General features: G+C 39.8%; 1 protein-coding gene, 1 long non-coding RNA gene and 1 pseudogene across 7 annotated transcripts in view; 2 read left to right on the top strand and 1 right to left on the bottom strand.

Annotated features, from left to right (window-relative positions):
* LOC110988817 (chloride channel protein B-like) overlaps window positions 1-17,724 on the top strand; it is a 167,512-nt gene extending 149,788 nt beyond the window's left edge. For 4 of the 6 annotated variants that reach the window (XM_087137605.1, XM_022252684.2, XM_022252687.2 and 1 more), the window contains 3 exons: window positions 2,092-2,191; window positions 12,505-12,600; window positions 13,387-17,724. In XM_087137605.1, the coding sequence (XP_086993731.1) occupies window positions 2,092-2,191; window positions 12,505-12,600; window positions 13,387-13,680 (490 nt within the window). In that variant the 3' untranslated portion in view covers window positions 13,681-17,724. The remainder of the gene's footprint in view (window positions 1-2,091; window positions 2,192-12,504; window positions 12,601-13,386) is intronic. The other 2 variants (XM_087137607.1, XM_087137608.1) reach the window with 2 other exon arrangements.
* Window positions 15,171-18,963, bottom strand: part of LOC147798773 (uncharacterized) — a 62,434-nt gene continuing 58,641 nt past the window's right edge. The window contains exon 3 of the long non-coding RNA XR_015425549.1: window positions 15,171-15,255. This is a non-coding gene — a long non-coding RNA (uncharacterized LOC147798773). The remainder of the gene's footprint in view (window positions 15,256-18,963) is intronic.
* On the top strand, window positions 17,388-18,857 carry LOC147798774 (uncharacterized; annotated as a pseudogene).

Below are 18,963 nucleotides of genomic sequence, written 5' to 3' on the forward strand. Positions count from 1 at the left end.
CCCGACAGATGGTCTCGGCTATTATCTTTGCTGGCTGGTTCAGCATGATGAGATGACTCGGGCTTACATCAGGGCCCATGATGTTCGGGCTGCCTTTACATCCTGCTTATACTTCAGAGGGGTTCCTCTAGCTGAAATCTGTCAGGCGGCTTGTTGGAAATATCCTTCCACCTTCACCGAATGCTACCTGAAGGATGTCCTGTGGCAGTGACACTTACCCCTGCCCATCTACTCCCGTCCTTCCCCACTTTGGCTCCGGTAACCGTACCGCTTCAAAAAGAAGGACGAACATGGCAGCGGGACCGCAATGCATTGTGGAGGGTCAAGGGGCAGAAGACATAATCAAGTCTTTTTGGCGAATTGTAATAGGCACTTGGGAAATTTGCATGTGTAGGCTGGGCAGGGGTAAGTATCACTAGGAGACACGACCTACTCCATGTGGGGAAGGATTTTAACCCTAACTCCCTAGGGTGTGTGCAAAATCATATTAAAATTGGAGGATTCAGGGCTGTTAGGGTTAAGGGGTATTTTGCTGCCTTTTTGGTTTTTATGCCAATGAGTATTTCCATATTCATGACCAAAACTGTCATGTAATCCCAGGAATAGAATTTCAATGTTACATTGGTTTGTGTACAAACAACTGCTGAATTTTTAAAGATATTGCTGGTCTCAATTTTTGTTTCTTTGGTAATCCACTGTTGTGCAAATGCCTAATAATAAGCAAGCATTTTCTCAGAAATGTTTTTATTGTGACAACTTTAACAGAAACCCTATACACTGGAAGATGTCTTCCCTGGAGGACATCACAGCAACAGCACCCTCGGTTGTCTAAGAAAGCACGGGCAGTTTTTAGCATTTTAAAAATTGCACTTTTCAATGCATTTAACTGAAAAAAAAAGTCTAATAATTTTCATACACTGAAGAAGAGTATAAAATTGCAGAAAAATTGGATCTCAGATCCTTGGCTTTGCCTCAGGGCACTGTGTGTCCCTCAGGTGTTCAAAACATCATACAAACGTTACAAGCCCTCCGGTAATGTAAACAAACCTTCGCAGTAAGTGACTTCTTTTGCAAAAGTCATAAATTATTGGTCAAAAAATATTGATGTAGGCAAACTTATAAGTGTTGCATTTATTGATCTTAGAAAAGCTTTTGATATTAAAGCTTGGTGCGTTTGGGTGTACAGAGTCATATTTAAAATGGTTTCAATCCTTTCTTGACAGACTTTCTCCAAGCGTTTCCTTTAAAGGTGCTACCTCTCAACCTATTTCTGTTAAAACAGGAGTGCCACAGGGCTCTATCCTAGGCCCATTAATGTTTTCCATTTATGTAAATAGCACGCCTAAATCAGTAAGTAATGGGGTTATTGATATTACTTACAGCACAAGAACAGCATGTCATATCTTCACAAAGTTGGTATCAAAATAACTGCAAAGAGTTACTATAAAAAACCTGAAAGGGTCCACTCCTTAAAAGGCATGTTGGGAAAAATGTTTGGGGTGGCAGATTCCCCCCCCCACTCTTTTAGGGTTATATTAATATTAAAATGACTGCCAAGACGTTGCCGAATGATGTCTAAGACTCGATTTAAATCTTGACAGTTGTGTTTGTCTAGCACCCTCTTGCAACCTTTGGGTGTGTGTCAAACTTGACATGCCTACCAAGTGGGCCTCTATGCTTGGTACTGTGTATAGAGCCGTCTCACCTATGTTATATCCAATAACTCCGTGGTCATGTTACCACAGCAACGCGCCACCCCCCTTGAATTACATGTGCAACAGCTGTGCACTGTTAAGTTGACGGCACATAATTAGCTGTTTCAGCACTAGTCAAAACAGATTTTGTTTTGCTTAAGATTTTTTTCTTTTTAACTGTTCCAGACACGCAGCCAAAGAAGCTTTTGTTTTCGTTAAATTTTTTTTTAGTTACTTCATTTTGAATTACTACAAAACGTCTTGAGCTTATCTAGTTTACACCATCATTAAGTGATCGGTAAAATATAAAGAGGAGAAAAACTCTGTCCTTTGTTGGCTTCACAAGAGATATGTGTATAATTTCTAATTAATAGTTTTTGTTTTCATTTACAAAAAGGTTAGAGCTGAGCATCATGCTGATGAATAGTTGTCTGTTTGAATCTGTTGATTCCACTTGTGAAGACCTACCAGAAATTTCTCTCCTTGATTACCAAACAGTAAGTACCTGATATTTGAGGAATGATTTTTATTATTGCAGTATGTAAGTAATAAAGTACATATTAAAGTGGCAAGTACTGTATTAATGTTAAACTACTGCCATTTGAAATTTTGTTCCTTCACATTTTAAAAATAACCTTTTTTTCATTACCCATAATGATTTGTCCCTCTTATTTATTTATTTATCCTATTATTTATTCCTAGTATTATCCAGGGTAGCCTATTCACCATGAGGTGGTCTCTCATAGAGCCTTGAGATAAGCACAAAACACTTAAATCCAGTGAACAATACAAATTTAAAAAAAAAATAAATACTGTGAATAAACAATATATTAAAAATTAAAGGGAATTATACAGAAAACTAAAGATTTTAGATTACTAAAAACAAAGTTAAAACGGACTGTAAAAAATCAAAATACAAAGCATGAGTATGAAAAAACACACACCTAATCTTACTAAACACTCTTGGAGGACTGATTTCAGGGATAATTTAAAACTGCCAAGTGACTCGGATGCTGCTGAGTTTACAGATCCGTCCTAGTGAAAAGGGGGATGTATCTTGGACATTTTGTCCTGAACTTTAGAACTTTCAGTGAATTCAAAGCATGTCAAGTATTATAATTGTGAACTGGATTTGATTTAATTAAGTTATCCGTCAAGTAGGCTTGGGCTAAATTGTTCATACATTCGTACATTAATACTGAAGGGTGGTAGACAGATCTTTGATTTAAAGCCATCCGTTTGAGTTCATGATATTCGTTGGATGGAATATTATACTTCCTACTCCAGATGATTTCTCGCTGCTTGTTTCTGAAGTTTTCGAGTTTGTCAGTTTGCATCTGGAATCTTTTTGACCAAATCTGGGCACAATAATCAAAATGAGATCAAACATATCAATAATTACAAAATGATTTGCTTTTATCCAATTCATAACTTTAGTCATTCCATTCAAAGATTTCTCTTCTATTTCATGAACATCCACACCACAACTAATGTTGTATCATCAGCATACATATCAATTACACCGTAGATAACAGAGCCAGGCGTGTCATTTACATAAATAGAAAATGCAGTGGTCCTGAAACGGATCCCTGTTGAACTCCCATGCAAACATTTGCAGACAATTTGCACCCTTGAAGAAGACTCAAGGGTTGCATTTGCACAGTTACCCCTGTTAACACGAGTAGGATGTGTGTGCATTACACTTGAGTGCAGGAGTGTACTCCCCCTCTGATGAGTGTATACTCTTGCTGACCCGCGGGTCGTACTCCAGCCATTTGAGTGCTCAGGAGTGTGTGCTTGTGTTAACATGAGTTGCTCACTCAAATGCACCCTTTGCTTGCAATCAGATAAGTACAACTGGAATCGTTTAACAGAATTATTGGAGCACCCTAGTGGACTTAGTTTCTTTAACAGGAACTCATGATGAACCATATCAAATGCTTTCTGCAAGTCAGTGAATATGACCCCTAATAACTTGCTGTCATCAGTGTTTCTAGACCAGACATTCACCAATTTTAGCAGTGGTCTGAAACCTGACTGATTAGGAAGTAAATGTTATGATCAGAAATGAACTGGAAAAGCTGAGTATGTACAGCCCTTACTAAGATTCTACTTATGATCAGTAGGATTGAAATGAATATATATAGTTACTGAGGCATGAAGTATCGCCACATCTGTGCAGTGGCGTGACTTTATCATGGAACTTTCTTTTTTTTTTTAAAGAATAGAAAACTAGGTTTCTGAAGAGAAGAGTTGGCATCTTCTTAATTTGCTAAGGGCTCATTGTACTATACATATATGCAACCTACTGGGATGAAATGAAAATAACCCCCGCATTTGACATTTTGAGATACTCACATCACAATGCAGAGCAATTCCTTAGCTAATGAATCACCTTGGAAGGCGGTAGCCTGCTGCAATCTCAAGATGGTGGTGGATTGAGACGGTATTGAACCTTCCATCTTGCGTGCCCTCATTTCAAGAACAATGGCCTTGAACACGCGCCACCACTTAATGGTTTTGGGAAAGTAAACATCGTGCAGGGAAAGCTCTGAACACATCAGAATGGCATAGCAACCACCATGTTGGAAAATAACCACGTTTGTGATTGTTTACCAGTTGTAGAGTAGTATGTAATGCTGTTTTTGTGTAATTGTCATTCTGATATCTTACTTAATTTGGGAAATATACATTCCTCATACCTGCCAACTATTCTGGATTTGGCGGAAAAAATACGCAGTGCATTCAGAAATACGATTTTGACACGTTATTACAAATTTCCAGAAAAACTGTCTGCTTGTTTTATTTCATACACTTATTCTACCAATTTTGTATCGTGTGTTGTGTCCATTTATCTCAAATTCATGTTTTTGAACATTTTGCTTCATTTTGTACAGTTTGAGAAGTCCATTACTCGCTCTGCAGCGGAGAATATTTTGTCCTTTCAGAGAGCTGTATTTGCGCGTGGTAGTCATTTTCTGAAACAGAATACAATCATCTTGTTACTTCCCACCATTTAGCATAACGTACACTAGCATACTCTAAATGATCGTTACCAGTGTTTCACTTCGCGCGCGATCGGGATTTCCTGAAACCATGCTGAAAAACAGATACCATCACTTCGCTGGTTACCACCGCATCAGTGGACATAAACTAATGCACAATGCTGACCATTGAAAAGTAATGACCTCATGTTCCATAGATAGCCGAAAATAGGGCTGCATTCTTTCATGTGTCATGTGTGTACGTACGTACATACATCATTTATCCTACTTCACGGCGGCACGGTACACTACAGGTTCAAGAGATACGAGTGGCATATTAAGCTCACGAAGTCCAAAGTAAGTTCTGACAGCTGAGAAGATGTCACAGAAGCAATGTACACTGCAGAAATTCAGAGCAAAATACTCAGAAAACTACCCAGTAATTGCTGCCTCCAAACTTGGGGACCGTCATGCATTTTGTAAGATCTGCTATACTGACTTCAGCATTGGCCATGGTGGACTTAACGGTGTCAAGAGGCACATGGAATCCAAGAAACATAAATCCCATAGCAGTGTTGTGGAATCCTGTTGACAGTGTTTTTCCCTGCACCATCTGATTACAGTGTCATCAATGCAGAAGTCATGTTCACAGAGTGCATGGTAGAACACAACATGCCATTGGCTTCAGCGGATCACATGGGTGAACTTTTCAGACAAATGTTCCCTGATTCCAATATCGCAAAAGAAGTGTGGATCCAGTCGTACTAAATCGACACACATTGTGCATGCCCTTGGGGCAGATACTTCAGGAAAAATTTTTCAAAGATGAGGACTGCTCCTTTCAGCATGGTGACAGATGGAAGTTCTGGTTATGAAGATGTGAAGCTGTACCCCATTTGAGTGCCTTAATTTAATGAGGCACTTGGGAAAGCCATGTCAGTGCTACTTTCCTGCATCAGTGTAACAAAGCTTCCACTGGTGAAAACATCTTCAAAATACTAGAACAAGAACTCAATGAATCCCATATCCCCTGGGAAAATCTTATATTGTTTGCTGCAGATAATGCGTTTGTCATGTTTGGGAAACATAAAGGTGTTGCTGCGTTCCTGACTACACTAGCACCCTCTGTTTATATTTCAAGTTGGTAGCTATGCCTTCATGATTTTGATATTATTTTGCCCAATTGCCCTTCCCAGTTTTTTGGTCTGTTCTATCATACTGGTGTTTAAATAAGGTGTGCAGTGATGAGGTGTATTTATCTTTTTAAACCAAGAAAATGTTTCATGCATTATTTGTGGTGGTTAGAAACTTTGATTAAAGTTTGTAGGGTAGCTATTCCCACGGATACAGGTATTTCAGCATTGTCCAATCTAAAGACAATGATGTCCAGCTTCAGTGCCTCAAATGTTAAATTTTTAAACAGGGTGTGCATACTACTTAACGCACCTTGCAGTTGGTCATGCCACTGATGAACTACCTTTCAAGATGGATGAATTACTCGTGGACATTTACTACTACCTCGAAAAAAGTTCTAAAAGAAAGCAAGAGTTCCGAGCCTTCCAAAGAGGATGACAGATCTCAACATAAAATGCCAAAACATGTCTACCAGGTGGTTACCCTTAGGACAGTGCATAGCAAGACACTTGAAAGTCAAAGGTCTGTACCAAACGAGAGTACATGTACTCCCAGGAAGTGGCTCCCAAGAAATAAAAGTCCTCCAGCCTCACCAAGTCACCATCCACCTCCAGTCTCACCAAGCCGCCATCCACTTCCAGGTCAGCTGCCATCCACTCATAGTACTCCACAACTATCAACTCCTAGGTCAAGACCAGAGAGAATTGTCAAAGTGATGATGGATCCGAACACTAAACTCTACTGGTATCTTTGATGCAAGCAGTACCAATGTTTGATAAATCCAATACATTTCTGCAGAAAGATGAACCCTGCTTTCATCTTCTCCATAGTGTAATTTCTCAACAGTTCACTGACCTTGTAATAAGGTTCATTCGGCCAGCAGGAGAAGTCATGACTGATATTGACTATGCAAAGAGAAGGAATCAGAAGAGTGATGAGGATCTGTACATAAGTGCTGATGCCTGAGCCTGCTTACAAAAAGAAGGATATTTGTGTGACCTGGAACAGTTCTACAGCAGTGCAGAACCTTCTGGTTGTAAAAAATCGCATATTATTACCATGCTAAAACAATGCTATTTGTTAAAGGTTCACAGAAATAGAAAACATTTAGTTCATGTGAAGTATTTCAAAATAATAATAAATACGTAACCATTTCGAAAATATCCTAAATTTAATGTTTACCCCATTTATCGTGACCCCAAAATGAATAAAAAGATCCTGTGTTTCCCCACCCACAAAAAATCCCCTTTTGGCCTTTGATGACATCATCGGCAGAACACCTACATGTACAGTGTACATGTACATTGTACATTGCATGACTGCACACAATACATGCAGTTTCGCACACTTGCAATTGAGCATGTTCTGTTTAATGTATACGTAGCTTGGCCTACAGGCAAACACTGTCTGGATTCAAGAAAAGAAATACAAATTTAAAGATACAGCTCTAGCTAGCACAGTGTTTGCCTGTGGGCCAAGCTACATTAAACACATCGTGCTCAATCGCAAGTGTGCGAAACTGCATGTATTGTGTGCAATCGTGCAATGTACATGTAGGTGTTCTGCCGATGATGTCACCAAATCAGCCTGGGAGCACAAATGGCCTAAAGGGGATTTTTTGTGGATGGGGAAATGCAGAATTTTTTATTTATTTCTGGGTCATGATTAATGGGGTAAACATTGAATTTATTATGTTTTTTAAATGGTTATGTATTTATTGTTACTTTGGAATACTTCACATGAACTAAATATTTTCTATTTCTGTGAACCTTTAACTTTGTTGCCAGTGTTCCAAAGCAAAGATACTGCCATTTCATAGAGATTTTTGACTCCTTCCCAACCGCCTTGGCAGAGTTTAAACTGTGTGATTACATTTCCAAGTTGTGTTTCACTGAACTCAACCATGGTCTACCGGGTACCGCGAACAATTTTCAAGATGTATTTTTGCATTGGGGAGATGTTAATCCCACCTGAGTAAGCTTGTGAGGTTTTTTTCGCAAGCTCTCGGACAAGCACTGAGCATACAGTGCTTATTAATATACGTTGGGTAAGGGCAAACCTGTTATATATGATTAACATCTCCCCAACGCAAAAATACATCTTGAAAATTGTTCGCGGTACCCGCTGCTCCATTTGACTCCGACGGGCCAGCCGATCCCGGCAAGCTTGGTGGTCGAGTGGTTAAGACATCTGCACTAGTAAGCAGGAGGTCGTGGGTTCGACTCCCATCCGAGTAAGCTTGTGAGGTTTTTTTCGCAAGCTCTCGGACAAGCACTGAGCATACAGTGCTTATTAATATACGTTGGGTAAGGGCAAACCTGTTATATATAATTAACATCTCCCCAACGCAAAAATACATCTTGAAAATTGTTCGCAGTACCCGCTGCTCCATTTGACTCGGACCGGCCAGCCGATCCCGGCAAGCTCGGTGGTCGAGTGGTTAAGACATCTGCACTAGTAAGCAGGAGGTCTTGGGTTCGAGTCCCACCCGAGTAAGCTTGTGAGGTTTTTTTTCGCAAGCTCTCGGACAAGCACTGAGCATACAGTGCTTATTAATATACGTTGGGTAAGGGCAAACCTGGTATATATAATTAAAAATACATCTTGAAAATTGTTCGCGGTACCCGCTGTTCCATTTGACTCGGACCGGCCTGCCGATCCCGGCAAGCTCGGTGGTCAAGTGGTTAAGACATCTGCACTTGTAAGCAGGAGGTCGTGGGTTCGAGTCCCACCTGAGTAAGCTTGTGAGGCTTTTTTTCGCAAGCTCTCGGACAAGCACTGAGCATACAGTGCTTATTAATATATGTTTGGTAAGGGCAAACCTGTTATATATAATTCTTTAAAGCAGTTGTGATAAATTCATGTGGAATGCAAAAATTTGTGTCTACTGTGACACGACAGAGGGCGCTAGCACGGCGATTGAGGCAGCATCCACAACACCAGGCATAGCGACTGTGCCCTACCAGTCGTGCACTGATTGGATGGATGGGGCTGGTCACTGCTCCACGTAGGCAGCAGGTACTGTGGAAGTGCGAGGCTGCAGCTGCAGCAAGGCTATAAAAGCCACTTGGACCCAGCGTAAAGGGGGAGACAGACCTTGCCTACTAGGTTCTGAGCACTGGACTAGACTACTGGTTCACAGTAAGCACTACTTCCTGTATTTTGGGGACGGTAGGGGTCACAGTGGGTTGCGTGGAGACGTTAGGACCCTCTGAGGGGCCCTTAAACGTGCGGTCGGTCGAAGTAGGGGCTATCTGCCGTAACTCTTGCAGCATTAGTTGCGAGGGGCAGCATCCCTGGCAAATGTCTCTTTTGCAGCCTGAGCGGACTCCTGCTGCCCGTATGTTCGGTTGTGGTGCTGGTGCATTGCTGTCTTTACAATTACCATGGTGTCTTAGCGTGTTGCTCTCTTGCACACTTGGGCACGAGTGGGTTTGGGGGTTGGAAGGGCTATTACCTGATGTTTGCAGTGCGGGAGAAGTAAGGATATGTTGCCCGAACCCACTTGAGTGGGGCGATATCCCTAGATTGGTTTTGGCCCTGGATATATTACATGACCCCTTAGAGATTGCGCATTGTGGGAAGGAAATAGGCTACATATATTTCTGTCCTCGCCCACAAGCTACGATTGAGAAAGCACCCTCCGTTAGCTGCTGTTGACCTGTTCCCTAATTTGAGGTGGTTTTTATTGTCAGGTGAGTAAAGGCGATGTTAAAGTTGTCTCATTTAAAGGAGCACCTTCTATCGTTATGTTTTCCAAATAAGCCTGGTGAGCAGGTTTTGCCCATGGTCAGATGTTTGTTTGAATAAACCAATCCCTTATGTTCCAGTGTACAGTGAATGGGTGTCCTAGACTGTTTATTTATGTCACTTTGAGTTCTGCCTAAACCATTAAGCCAATCAGATAACAGCAAGCCATCCAGCCAAATCCAAAGGATCAGCTCTTCATCTGGTACAGTATACTTCCATCCCAACAGACTTGTCCCTAGTCTCTCAGGGACTTGCCGGTACATGCCATCTGCGCCGTGCTCTGAGGAGAAGGGCACCCTCACCCAAATCTTGCTCCACCTCCAAGGGGCATGGCAGCACACTTCTTATTGAGAAAATGTCAAAACCAATGTTGTATTCAAATCCACTACAAGTTGTGTGATACATCTGCACTGTTCTGGTACAAGTACCTTTAAATAAATTTTGTGCATAAGAATTCTAGTTTATACTACATTACAAGGCATTTAATCACATGAGAAGTCACTAGTTATTCAAACTCACTGAGACAGAAGCATTCGTTTGTTATTAATCACCCTGTTACTTGTAAGGGTCTTGTAATTATAAGTTGTGTTATAAGTTAAATTTCTCTACTTAGGACAGGCCTAAGTAGCCTACATCCATATTCACTACTTATTAATTCATGGCCCTTTTCCTTTTAGTTCAACTCATAGGATCATAGATTTCTATACCCAATTCAAATAACTGCCAGTTTTGTTTAACAATTATTGGTACAGAGCACAGGAGTACAGACTCCAAGTAAAATGCCCTTACTTTTATGTTTGATTAGTCAAGTCTCTCTAGTTTCATTGTGTAGTTTGACATGAGGTTTCAGTGACTGGAGGAGAATGTGGGTAAGGGGAATTTATTTTGCATGTGAAAAGATAATGGCAAGGATATGTAGCCAAATTGGGGGTGTGTCGGGACACAACTCTTTTGGTTTTGAAACGGTAAGGATGTGGAAAGTTTGTGTGATCCTCAGAGCCGTGCACTTTCAAGCCTGTAGCTGCTGGAGTATGCTCTGTTGGGAACAGGTATTTTTTCAGACTACTTAATGGCAAATTGTTTCCAAGCTAGCTGAGCAATTTAAGTTTTGGAACAACTTCATGATTACAGTCAACTGTGTTTTGTTTTTAACTATGCATGTATTTGGCCGGTCTTGTTTGAAGAATTGGATGGTTGAAGTTTTGAGTGTTTAAGAAACCCCACGTTTTTGAATCTGATCAGCAAGTTACAGTACTTTAGCATCAATGGGACACAGAAATGATAAGTTGACCAAATGCGTTCTGATGTCAACAATAAATTATCAGATGCATTTAATTAAAAAAAAAAGCAAACAATTGTTACAATTTTTGTACAAATGCTGAGACTAGGGGAGTTCCCAGGACGAGGTCCAGGTCTGGTACATAAATGAGAAGTTGCAAGTTTTAGAAATAAAAATGTAAAAAATCACTTTAGTTTTGCTAACAGAACAAAAGCACATAAGAAAAATGTAAGTATATACTGTCTCTAAATCTGTGGGTGATGAGAGCCACTCCCTCCACAACAGATGTGCTGTCCCTGAACTCAACTGCAGGACTCTACCGAAGATGTTGTTATTGTTGTTTGTTTCAGTGGCGCTTTCAGCCACTCTATTTGCACCAATAACTATACGTTTATTTGTAACCTTTATTCGACTTTTTAACCATTTGTGACTTGACTATAGACTTGCAACAAATGACTTGTGACTTGACTTGCACTTGAATTTTATCACTTCTTTCCAGTGCAAGTCCGAAAACTACTCAATTGAACCCATTAAAGTTTTAAATTAGGGTTATCAACTCGTGCCTTCCATACTTCAGGTAATACGCGTAAGACTTTGTTTGGCTCGCAACTTCTACTTCGGTCTTGTCTGCCAAAGGCCATATCTGAATCACTTGGCCATGGCTTGAAATCATATGATTATCGACTCCATCTTTTATTATGGCATTAGGAGGAAATGAGTGCCCAGAGAAAACCTGCAAGAGCGAGTATGGACTGGAAACCAAATGCACTTAAAACCTGGACCAAGTTGGGACTCATTGGCGCAAAGCAAGAAAAGAACCACTGTGCTAACCCGGTCCCCCCTACCTTAGATTCCAGGCACTCTTGGTTTTAAACGTGGGTGTGGTCTCAGCCCAGAACACATACAAAGGCTATGTAAATTGAACATTCCTTTCATTCTGAAAAATGGGCATGGTTGAAGGGGTTGAATGAAAAGGATATTAAGATAACAAAAAGAGGGTTGATGGTGACTGGCTGGCCTGAACTAGTCCACATCTTCCTTGGGGTGGAAAAGCTGGTTAGAATGTTCCAATTGTGTGTAGGCGGCCCCACTTTTCGCGACAATAAGATTTAGGTTTTGAGATTTGGGATCTTGATATTAATTTTCAGATTTTTGTCACATAGTTCCTTAAAATATTATTGAGCAATTTTACTTGTTTGGGTTGGACCGAGATTGCTGATTGTAGAAATAAAGGTTGTACTCTGAAGTCCAGCTGAGATTGATGTGTTATAGAATTTAAAGTTAGCATACCCTCGTCCAAAAGAAACTGAGACATTTGTTGATACTTGGGCTTTAAACTACTAAGGTATCTGAATCATATTTGAAAGGTATTCGAAATTGAGAGCAATCTTGGTACCAGTACTGAGCCTGTGCATTTGACTACTGATATTGCTAAGTCAATTTAATACATTCTCTTGTAAATGTGAATTCCTTAAGTGTGTCATTTTATAGTGAAAGTGATAAATTACATTTTCTTTTTAATGTTGAACATTAAACCATACTTAAGACTCTCCAAAACAAAATGTGGTCAGGCTGTCAGGAAATTGTTTAAGTAAATAGACAATGAAACATGCTGTACACAGCGTACTAATTAAAAGTAAATTATGCTTACTTTGACATACAGGTGATGACAGAAAAATTAACAGATCCTGTGAGAACAGAGGAGTTGTTTCATACCTACTGCGAAGAGCCACAGTATCAGGATCTCTACATTAATTTAGTAAGTTATTCATTGAAAAGAAATCCTTTTTTAAAAGTAAGAAACAGTTTGTTTTTAACCTATTCCAATCAGGAATAAATATATTGAAACAAGAAGTAGTACTTGTTTAAAAGTTCCCCTAAAATTGGACAGGCCTGCGACTTTGATGATAGTGTTATGTAAGTACAGCCTCTTTTAACTATTGATGGAATGTGCATTGAGAAGATAAACTTTTTTGAGTTTTTTAGTCTGTCTCTTGCTCAACCAAATTATCACTGACAAGTGGCATCTAAGATAAAAGGACATACACAATATGGGGCCAATAAGCTTTTTGCGAGTTCAATTTGAATAAAATACTGCACCCCTTGCTGTAAGGTACACACAGTCATCTGATTGACATATACATAACAATTAGAATTGCCCAGATTAAAGACACTGTTTTACCTCGTGATTAGGGGCAAGCTTTTGCATAGCGGCCACCATCTCTGGAATGGACTGGTTCGTTTGTGCCCTTCTTATCCATTGAAAACAGTGTATTGGTGCAAGGCGTCTTTTATGTAACTATTTGTTTGCCCTGAATCATGAGATATAGCAACAGTGTCTATAGTGTGGAGAATTTGAATTGTTATGTTTACGTAAATTAAAGAACTCAGTGTACCAGATTTTTATTCAAAGTTAACTCGCAAAAGGGTTATTGGCACTTGTTGCTTGCCACATGACGAAATAATCAAACTGCTGATAGCACCGACTTTATTTGAATATGCATCATGCTTTGGAGTAACATAATTATTTACTTTGCATCCTAAGGTACCATACGTTAATGTCTCGGCACCTGCAGTTCCTGAATATTTTTCTCTACATCGGACATACATTGTCCTGCGAACCCTTGGACTCCGTCATCTGACTGTTGTTGATGGTCACAACAATGTGGTGGGCATCATTACACGGAAGGACTTAATGGGTTTCCAGATTGAGGAAAAGCTTGGTGCTGTGCTGTCCAACAGATTGGATGAGAATAACTGGCTCAGTCATTTCTCTGAGAATCCTAATGTGGAGTTGGATGAGGTAACTAATCATGGTGGAAATGCCTCTCAGTGCTGAACTGTACTCAAAATGTGATAGATAAATACAACAAAAGTTATAATGGATTATAAATTGTAATTATTACAAAAAAATTACATACTTTTCAATGTTTATGATACTGGGCCGGCATAATTATCATTTTTTCCATTTTCAAAATTCTTCAAAAATTCATCATTTCATTTAACAGACGTTAATAGCCGCACATAGTAATCTTTAAGCACTACTCCAAGTTGACAGATGACCTTCATTGACGCTCGAGGATTTCAGCCAGGCCTGCAGCCTTGTAAAGAGCCCAGATTGTGCAGTGTTACGTAACTTTCTTTTGTTCACGAACCTGGCTCAGTGCACTGCTGACCTCTTTTCAATAGGGGCCAGATTAGCGTGCAGCAGTGCTGTGTGGCTCATCGCTGCGGTGGTGGAGCGCTTTTGTCCCCGGTGGTAATCCGCTTGCTATAAATGCCCCAAACCTTGGTATACAGTTTCAAAACAAGGCTGGATTATCACCACTTTTGAGAGTGAAAAATTTTGCTAATGCCCAGCAGCCTGGTCTTTTGTTCCCAAGTACGGCCTTTTGTTACAGGGCCCTGTTTCCTTTGTCCGAATTCAGAGACCCTGGCCACGCATATAAAGTATACGTCGCCGATTCCGGAGTCCCCGGCAGGAAGTGGTCAAGATGCATAGGTGGAAGACACAGAAATTAGTGATTTCATGTTTGGGTAATTTAAAATTTTTGCTGTTTTTAAATTTTGATTTTTTTCTCCAAAGTGTTTTGACCTACCCATCCACCCCATTTTTGATTAAAAAAATTTTTTTTTTTTATTCAGTATTATACCATGCATTGTAGCAGCCATATCGAATGCTGCACTGCGACTCTACACACAAATTCCTGAAACTGCACTCAATGATATAATGTTCTTCTGGATACAAAAGCTCCTTTTTCGCATGCCCGGCTGTTTTCCCATTGACTGTGTACAATTAAATTTGATTACAGCATGCTCATTGGCAACACTTCCAAATGCATGGAAATTGATGTGGAATTTTTTAACACAGTGAGTGGTTCATCAGCTGGAAAAGACCGGCCATCACTTCCTGAGCCTGGCAACGGTCCAACAGAAATAGGGCTTCAATGGACTGCCGAAAATACGTGCATAACTGACACCTTGATGTGGATACATGAAATTGAAAAAAACCTATGCATAAAGAGCAATATAATTTTGTAAAGTAAGTCGCGATAATGTCTCTGAAGTTTTTAATCATTTTGTGTTTTCGAGTTGTCAAAATTTGGAATGTATTATATTGCCGTAGGTGTCACTGGCTCCAAGCCATTCCAAGTTGTTCTCACTATTTCTAGCAGTCAGAACCAGTTCTTTTCAAGTGCTTCCACAACAAAATTTGCGTAATGTAAGTAGCTTCCCCTTTTTTTGGGGGGGGGCTGCAATTTGCAAATTACCAATGATGATGGCTGATTTATATTTGACTCCATACATCCTTAATTACACAATTTCAATTCACTGTAAGTACAAATTGTTCCATTTTTTCCTGAGTTTCTCAGACTCAATCTTTCCTTCACCCTCCAACATCTTGGCAATGCCACTGAAAAAATTAAAAGTACATATAAATGTAAAAAGGGAGAGGAATAGGAGAGGAAAGGAGACAAGAACAGATTGACATGCAATTGCAATACTGTCCCTATCATTAAAGACAGAGGGAGGAGAATACATGTATTTGGAAATATGCAGCCCTGATCAACCAAAATCTGCATTTATAGAAGGCTTTTCCCAGATTTTCTGCACCAGAACCTGATTTTTTTTCATGCTTTTTAGATATGAATACAATTGGATCTCTACTTTTCATGACATTGTTGGACTAATTCATTTTTTGATCTGAAAGTGATATGTGCATAGTAATCAATTGACCAGTGATGACAAAATTACCTGTAGATAGCTTGGTGTGGCCTTTGGTCAGCACTGAATTGTTGAATGTGCTGAACACGAAGGCTGATGAATTTTAAACTCATTTCCTCTGTCCCTTTGAAGAAAGAAACCCTAAGAAATCTACAATGTATTTCATTATACAGGAGGCAAAATGTCTGCTTTTGTTCTTTTTGATCGGGTAACATTTTTTACAAAGCAAAAGCTAAAGAGTTCGAACATACCAACATATAAAAATAAAAATAAAAAATGGAGTGGACGGAACAGAACAAACGAAAAACCTTAAGGATTTGGATGGCTTACAATCAAGGGGCATTAGAGGAAAGCAGACAAGACACCTCATTGCATCAAAGAAAACTTTGCTCATTAGCAAAAAGTGTTCAAACTAATGGTGCCTCAGAAACTGGAAATACCAAAGAATTTCTTTTTTGCCTGTTTAATGTTTAACATCCAGTAAAGGGATGAAAAGCAACACAAATAGATTTATTTTGACACATTTCCCCCATTATGTGAGAGAACCGTCTAATTCAAAATGCAGAAAAAATAGGGCCTGGGGCTAATCCCACAAAGTTAAGGCACTACTGTAGTGGGCCTCGAGTGGTAGGTTGCTCTGTTTTTTATTTTTTAAAAGAGGAGTACAAGTGGCTCACTTATAGTGGGACTAGCCCTCCGCTTATTTTGGTTAATACTCAGGACATTGCAAAGTCAGAATCAGAACATAACAAGACTATATTATATTTGTTTAAACCTGTGACTACTACTATCAACATCTTATAAAGTTATATCACCTCCTTCCAAAGAAAAAGAGACAATTTGTGGGTGCATTTAGACCTCAGCTCAGCCCCCATTCCAAGTAACTGACCAAGCTTTATCAATAGACTTGACAGTGACCATCAAGTGTCTTACTCATTGACCATGTACTACATGCACTTTCTAGACACTTAAGGTGCATCCTACGTGAATGTTGTTTACACAATTCTAATGTTACAGTAGCCCGTACTGTCTGCCTTCAACATACAAACAGACTCTGTCAAATGAAAAAGCTGGGTGAAAGATTAATTCTTGTTTTTGATTTTTTTTTAAATGGGTTAATGCATTCCAAACTTAAGTTCACCCAAAATCAGCAAAATCCTTCCCAAAATTGAATGAAAGCCCCAAAAACATTTTTTAAATGAATTTAAGTATATAAATTACTACTACTAGTGTGTTAAAGACAACATTTCTGCATATTGGCCACCTGGTAAGGTATTTCGTCAAACACGAAATGTGTATCATTTTGCATGGCCGAGTATGAGACTGTCAAAAAGTGATCATATACCAATTTCAAGGATGGAGACACTGAAAATAATGCACAAATGACCAAGTGGTGCTCATTAATTTGCGTAAACCATACAACTTTTGTTGTAAGGGGTCAATTGTAACGAAAATTGGTATGCAGGTTTCCTCCATGATGATGGGTCTGCAAACACGATATCAATTAATTACCTCCTCAATTATGCAAATTAGCTTTGTAGTACTAATTAGTATGCATAAATGTCATAATTTCCTATCTGAGAAACCTATTCTGATGACGTAAAGATATACAAGCTACCTGTTTTAATACTAATTAGATTGATTATGGAGGGAAATGAAGATTTACGTCATTAAGCACATAATTTAATGATGTCATTGTCATGGAAATTAGGTATCTAAAAACCAAAATCAGTTCGACTCATTAATATGCATAAACATTGTAACTTGAGGTCTGAGTGGTCAATTCTAATTAAATTTGGTATGCAAGTATCCTCTATTTAGATGAGTCTACAAGCAAAATACCAAGTAAATACCTCAGACATTATGAAAATTAGTTTTGTGCAGCTAATTAATATGCATAAATGCTAAAATCTCCTATGAGTACACTTACTCAATAGTGTATACAGACTTTCTGTTTGAATGTTGAACTGATTATTTGTAAAAACAAAAGGAAAATTTACTTAATAATAAAGGTAATTAAGTGTTTTGAGTGGTACAGTGGTAATTAAGTAGGAAGGTTAAATAATGTTTGTTAACATGATTCCAAGTACTCATTTGTGACAAAATCAAACATATTCAGATTTGGTAATTAAACATACATTACCTTAAATAAACATAATTACAGTTGTCTTCCCATTCCTTTTGAAGCGGGTAGTCATCCTTATCATAATCACATTTCACCGCATAGCGGCTAAAATTTATTATACTCAACCACGCTTTTCAAGATGTATTTTTGCGTTGCGGTACCCGCTGCTTCATTTGACTCGGACCGGCCAGCCGACCCCGGCAAGCTCGGTGGTCGAGTGGTTAAGACATCTGCACTAGTAAGCAGGAGGTCGTGGGTTCGAGTCCCACCCGAGTAAGCTTGTGAGGTTTTTTTCGCAAGCTCTCGGACAGCACTGAGCATACAGTGCTTATTAACATACGTTGGGTACGGGCAAAACCGTTATATATATAATCAACCACGCTTATTAGGGAGCATGTTGCTCAGAGTCTAAACGAAAAAACCTATGGCGGCATGAGTACGTCCATATGTCACTTTTGTCTGTGGATGGCGCGTCTTGTGTACTAGCCAAGTCGAGCAAAGCCGCTGAAGTCACACTGTTCATTGAGAGTGATAAATGTTCTTGCGACCGCATCAGCTCAAGTCCAGCTGTCGTCTTACGCTGGATTCTTAGGATAAATGGGTTGCAGCATTCCATAAGTTCATTGCAATCTATTTGGTGAAGTTTCCTACCCGTGTTTTGGAATTGCTCAAGTACATGTACACCAAAATTGTACGCACGGCTTCGGTCCAGTTTCCGGTTTGTGGCTGGCGATTGTACGACGAGCAAGTTCGGCTTCGCCTCGAAGGTCAGCCTACTCGGTCATGGGGTGAAATCGAAGGCGAGTTGTGGCTAACAGTTGCATCCTTCGCGTTGGAGCCTGCCTCGACCGCAGGTCGGCTCCCATCGCGCCCGGGAACCATTACTGGTTCGTGCTTCGGGTTCAACAATCCGAATGGTTGCAAGTTTTTTGGGTGAAGTATTAAAACAAAGTGTGCTCGTTTGGCACACGGAGCTCAGGCGTACCGAGTTCAAGGCAACCACAAAAATTCCCAAATAATCGGGTCAAAGTCGAGTAAAGGAAAGTCACACACCGACGCAGGTCCCAGCTATCCATCACTTGGTAACCTCAAGGGATCCCAAGGGATGCCCAAGCCCTAATAGCCAAAGCATAGTTTTCGTTCTCCGAAGTCCAGTTAAGCTTACGGTATTGCGTACCTTACATAGCGAGTATGATAATGAGGTTGACAAAGAAGTTTTGATTCAGGGGTTTCCAAGGGATTTTCTCTGGGGTACACGGCTCCCTAGATTCG

Source organism: Acanthaster planci, linkage group LG06 (genome assembly GCF_054643075.1).
Source record: "Acanthaster planci isolate LZ-2023a linkage group LG06, COTS_SCS, whole genome shotgun sequence".
Taxonomy (NCBI): Eukaryota; Metazoa; Echinodermata; class Asteroidea; order Valvatida; family Acanthasteridae; genus Acanthaster; species Acanthaster planci.